Source organism: Lithobates pipiens, unplaced genomic scaffold (genome assembly GCF_037356315.1).
Source record: "Lithobates pipiens isolate NorthernLeopardFrog02 unplaced genomic scaffold, aLitPip1_a1.2 Scaffold_25, whole genome shotgun sequence".
Classification (NCBI taxonomy): domain Eukaryota; kingdom Metazoa; phylum Chordata; class Amphibia; order Anura; family Ranidae; genus Lithobates; species Lithobates pipiens.
This window is the reverse complement of record NW_027507787.1, coordinates 94,168,403-94,174,402: the sequence shown is the minus strand read 5'-3', so window position 1 is coordinate 94,174,402 and position 6,000 is coordinate 94,168,403. Positions and strand designations below refer to the sequence as shown.

General features: G+C 41.9%; 1 protein-coding gene across 1 annotated transcript in view; it reads right to left on the bottom strand.

The window, feature by feature from the left end:
* Positions 1-492: 492 nt before the first annotated feature.
* LOC143930415 (uncharacterized) overlaps positions 493-6,000 on the bottom strand; it is a 98,987-nt gene continuing 93,479 nt past the window's right edge. Inside the window, exon 7 of the mRNA XM_077454718.1 lies at positions 493-3,656. Coding sequence (XP_077310844.1) covers positions 3,510-3,656 — 147 coding nt within the window. The 3' untranslated portion in view covers positions 493-3,509. The remainder of the gene's footprint in view (positions 3,657-6,000) is intronic.

Below are 6,000 nucleotides of genomic sequence, written 5' to 3'. Positions count from 1 at the left end.
TATCTGGATGTGAAAGACACTTGATCTCATGCTGTACATGATCTCCTATAATATAGATATCATGCTGATCTGTTAAGAGGCTTTGTTTTAAAGAGCACTGGTGGAGGACGGTGGAGGTCTAAATATATTTTACTTTGTAAGAATAATATTTTGCTTATTTTTTGGACATTTTTTTTACTAAGGAGGTGTTATTACCATTTTGTTTTTTTGTTTGTTTTTGCAGCTTTATAGGTCATTTTGTTTTAATTATTTGGATGCTTTGTGATGAATTTAGTATTTTTGTGTTTCTGACACAGATTTAACCATTCAATTGATGTCAATAAGTTTATTAGAAAATTTGTGTTAAAGTCATATTTTTTTCCTTTGTGGTTTACATCACTTGTAGTTCATTCATGTGAGAATTTATATATACTTGATCACAGACAGCGCAGTCTTTTTTTCTGTTCTCATTTGCCCCATTTCCAGTATTCAGGAAATTTAAAAGCACAGAAGTGTGTTTTGTATGGTTTATTATAATTTTTGTTTTATTTTAAGCGCAAGGTATATTTTATATATAGTTTCAATTAAACATATATAAAAGAGAAAGTTCAATTTAACACTAATTTTAGAACTGATTTCAGTATGATATGGAGTTTATTTTTATTTAAAATATCTCCAAAAGCATTTTAAATTTCTTACTAACAAAATACATACATAACTACAGAAAAATATTTTAGAACTGTTTAATGAAAGCCATAAAAATTAAGAATAATATTTCTCTGTCTCTTATATCTATGTGCAATTAAATATTATATTTTCAGTATCTCACAAAAGTGAGTACACTCCTCACATTTTTGAAAATATTTTATTATAACTTTTCATGTGACAACACTGAAGAAATGACACTTTGCTACAATGTAAAGTAGTGAGTGCACAGCTTGTATAACAGTGTAAATTTGCTGTCCCCTCAAAATAACTCAACACGCAGCCATTAATCTAAACCGCTGGCAACAAAAGTGAGTAAACCCCTAAGAGAAAATGTCCAAATTGGGCTCAATTAGCCATATTCCCTCCCCAGTGTCCTGTGACTCATTCGTTTTACAAGGTGTGTCTCAGAGGTGAATGGAAAACAGGTGTGTTAAATTTGGTGTTATCGCTCTCACTCTCTCATACTGGTCACTGGAAGTTCAATATGGCACCTCGTGGCAAAGAACTCTCCGAGGAACTGAAAAAAAGAATTGTTGCTCTACATAAAGATGGCCTAGGCTATAAGAAGTTTGCCAAGACCCTGAAACTGAGCTGCAGCAGTTTAACAGGACAAGTTTCACTCAGAACAGGCCACACCATGGTCGATCAAAGAAGTTGAGTGCACATGTTCAGCGTCATATCCAGAGGCTGTCTTTGGAAAATAGACGTATGAGTGCTACCAGCATTACTGCAGAGGTTAAAGGGGTGAGGGTCAGCCTGTCAGTGCTCAGACCATACGCCACACACTGAATCAAATTGGTCTGCATGACTGTCATCCCAAAAACAAGCCTCTTCTAAAGATGATGCACAAGAAAGCCTGCAAACAGTTTGCTGAAGACAAGCAGACTAAGGGCATTGATTACTGGAACCATGTCCTATGGTCTGATGAGACCAAGATAAACGTATTTGGTTCAAATGGTGTCAAGCGTGTGTGGTGGCAACCAGGTGAGGAGTACAAAGACAAGTGTGTCTTGCCTGCACCCAATCATGGTGGTGGGAGTGTCATGGTCTGGGGCTGCATGAGTGCTGCCGGCACTGAGGAACTACAGTTCATTGAGGGAACCATGAATGCCAACATGTACTGTGACATACTGAAGCAGAGCATGATCCCCTCCCCTTGGAGACTGGGCTGCAGGGCAGTATTCCAACATGATAATGACCCCAAACACATCTCCAAGATGATCACTGCCTTGCTAAAGAAGCTGAGGGTAAAGGTGATGGACTGGCCAAGCATGTCTTCAGACCTAAACCCTATTAAGCATCTGTGGGGCATCCTCAAACAGAAGTTGGAGGAACGCAAGGTCTCTAATATTCACCAGCTCCGTAATGTCGTCATGGAGGAGTGGAAGAGGACTCCAGCGGCTACTTGTGAACGCTCAAGAGGGTTAAGGCAGTGCTGGAAAATAATAGTGGCCACACAAAATATTGACACTTTGGGCCAAATTTGGACATTTTCACTTAGGGGTGTACTCACTTTTGTTGCCAGCCGTTTAGACATTGGCTGTGTGTTGAGTTATTTTGAGGGGACAGCAAATTGACACTGTTATACAAGCTGTACACTCACTACTTTACATTGTAACAAAGTGTAATTTCTTCAGTGCTGTCACAGGGAAAGGGATAATAAAATATTTACAAAAATGTGAGGGGTATACTCACTTTTGTGAGATACTGTATATGTCTTAGTATAGGTAATGCAGTATATCCATGCTTAAGTACTAAATAAAAGCATTTTGAAACAAAAGTTATTCTGTATAGTGTGCTCCATAAGGCACATTAGCCGACTATCAGCAAAACTTTTAAAAGTACCACAGCAGCCCCATGACTATATTATGGAAGCACTGATATCTAAAAGTCTATATTTCCATAAGCTTAGGCAAGCCCCCAAGTGAAAATGCTCAGGCCTTGCCTTTGTCACTATCAGCCAAGAAATGGATGTCACCTTGTGAAGAGTCATTCTTCTGTCCCATCCCAACACTATGTGCCTGATTAAAGCTGGACATACATTGGTAGAACTGTGTTCAAAACTTTTCATGTCAAGAATGTTTGTTTGATTTTCTAATTGTTATTAGTGGGGTCAAAATCAACGCTTTATGAGATGAGCAAATTCTAAGGAACAAGATGGAAAATGTTTCTCGAATGAACAAATTTCTAACAGTGAATGTGGTTTTCATTTGAAAAATTCCAATATTCTAATACACTATCTATTCTTAATTCAAAAAAGTACTTTTTATTGCTCACAGCCTCTTCCAAGTCTCCAATTTCTTTTTCTTTTTTTCGGTTGTGATCTGACTTCCTGTTAGGGGGTGGCTATGTTGGTTCTTCACGGTCCCACTGTAAGAACGTAGCCAGCCTCTTTTTCTCACTCAAGTTGGACTAGAGACTCTGGACTATGGCATGTGTAGTATGACCACAAGTAACATGTACTGCTTGTTTTAAACAAACGGAAGTGAGGGGGAAAAGCTCACAGAGGATGTAACAAGGAGGCTAATAAATATAGAAAGAAACTATGTCATGAAAAATAGATTGCAGGGACATTATGTAATGAATGTGTATGAATTGTTTAAAAAAAATAAGTATACAGTTTAGTGTCATTTTAAATAGTAGTGACTCCAGAGGTGTCCTGTATGGTATACATTACAAAAATTAAAGATTGTCTAACTCTCCCCACCCAAAACTAACTGGGTCCAAAATTAGTTATTTTTCACATTACACTTATTGCAGGTATATCATAGGTTCAGTTTGTATCCACTGTTTCCTCTAGACTATATTTTTCACCAGCTTTCTTAGGCTTCTGGTCTGGCTTTGTCTTCCTGGACCATATAAGGTGGTGGAGGAGGTGGTGCTGATGGTGGTTGAGGAAATTCTGGTGCCATAGCTGCATATACTGAAGGGGGCATTGAAATCACCACGTCATTCTGGATCACAAATACCTGCAATGAAGATTAGACAGCTCAGCAGAAAACCTAACACTTCAAAGCAAATATTAATATTTTGAAAACTAACCTGAGTCTTATGGTCTAAATGAAGTATATATATTTAGAATGGTTCTTCAAAAACATTTAGTACACTTATCCTTTAAATGGCCCCCTTCCCAAGCAAACATCCAAGGTCTGGCATTTATTGCCCTCACTTTTCTGAGATTTAAGTGGTTTGGCCTGCAGGGAGGACGCTGCTGTCTTTGCAGAAGTCTGACACCTAACAGAATTCTCTATAGAAATAAGTGAAGATTCTTATGTCGCGGACACATGGTCGGATTTTCCGACGGAAAATGTTCGATCGGACATTTTCCATCAGAATTTCCGACACGCAAAATTTGAGATCTGGATCTAAAATTTTCCCACAACAAAATCCATTGACCGAAATTCTGATCGCGTGTACACAATTCTGACGCACAAAGTTCTACACATGCTCGGAATCAAGCAGAAGAGCAGCGCTGGCTATTGGTTCGTCGTATATCACCACGTTCTATGTGTATGCAAGACAAGTTTGAGCCAACATCCGTCAGAAAAAATCCTGTGGATTTTGTTGTCGGAATGTCCGACCGTGTATGTATGAGGCATAACACACATGACAAAGAAGAGACCTATGTGGCTGCTGAAGATCTCTCAGTTATTCTTTAAATTCAGCCCATTACATGAAAAATATGGGGGCTCCTTCCATAAATTCCCTCATTCCAAAATGCTTGTTGGTTTCCATTCTTTCTGAATCACCAGCTTGAAACCAGTATGTAGATTAGTTAACCACTTGCTTACTGGGCACTTAAACCCCCCTCAGTCCCAGACCAATTTTCAGCTTTCAGCGCTGATGCACTTTGAGTGACAATTGCGTGGTCATACAACACCCAAATGAAATTTTTATCATTTTTTTCCCACAAATAGAGCTTTCTTTTGGTGGTATTTAGTTACAGCTCGGAGTTTTATTTTTTGCTAAACAAACAAAAAAAGATGCAAAAAAAAAAAATCATGTTTTAATAGTTTGTTATAAAATTTTGCAAACGGGTCATTTTTCTCCTTCATTGAAGTGCGCTGATTAGGCGGCACTGATAGGCTGCATTGGTGGGCACTGATGGGCTGCATTGGTGGGCACTGATGGGCTGCATTGGTGGGCACTGATAGGCTGCACTGGTGGGCACTGATAGGCATAGTTAAGGCGGCACTAATAGGCACAGATAAGGCGGCACCGATGGGCACAGAAAAGGCGGCACTGATGGGCAAAGATGGGCACAGATAAGATGGCACGGATGGGTGGCACGGATAAGTGGCACGGATGGGTGGCACGGATGGGCACTGATAGGTACCACAGATAGATGGGACTGATGGGCACTGATAGGTGGCTCTGATAGGTGGCACTGCTGGGCACTGATGGGCGGCACTGCTGGGCACTGATGGGCGGCACTGCTGGGCACTGATGGGCGGCACTGGGGTGCAGCACCTTTGAGGCAGATTTTGGGTGGCACTGTGGGTGGCACTGCTGGGTGGCACTGTGGGTGGCACTGTGGGCACTGCTGGGTGGCACTGTGGTCACTGCTGGGTGGCACTGTGGGCACTATGGGCACTGCTGGGTGGCACTGACAGGGGGGCACTTACTTTATTTCAGGATGGCACTGCGGGTGGCAGGTGGGCACTGGCAGGGGGCAGGTGTCCGCTGGAATTGCTGGCCGTGATCGGGACTGATGTCCCGAACACGGCCGCCAGCGATCGGCTTTTTTTTTTCTCCTCGCGCTGTCAGCGCGAGGAGGAATACTAGCCGATTACCGGCTCCGTTTTATCACATGATCAGCTGTCATTGGCTGACAGCTGATCACGTGATAAGGGGTCGGGATCGACCCCTTACACGGATCGGTGATCAGGCGAGTCTCACGGACTCGCCGATCACAGAGCGCGCCGCGCGCGCCCCTCATGGGGCGCGCAGGCCACTCGTAACCGGGACGACGTCAATAGACGTAGTCCCGGCAATCTAGGTCCGTGCTAATGCCGTCATTCGGCAATAGCGCGGTACCCAAGTGGTTAAGTGAGTGAAATATCAGTCTATCTGCTTATTTGTTCCAGTTCAGTATCTCCAAGTATTGAAGCCAATGGGTTAGCATGACAGCCAGACAACTAGGATTTTCAGAGGAACAGGTTAGCAATGGTGGCCCCAATTTTTATTCTCTGAAAGGTTTACCCTAAAGCCTCATACACACGATCAGACTTAGTACAAACTTTCCTGTGGATTTTTGTACAAAGGGCGTTGGCCGAGATCTTGTATTGCATACACGCGGCAAGACTTTTTCAG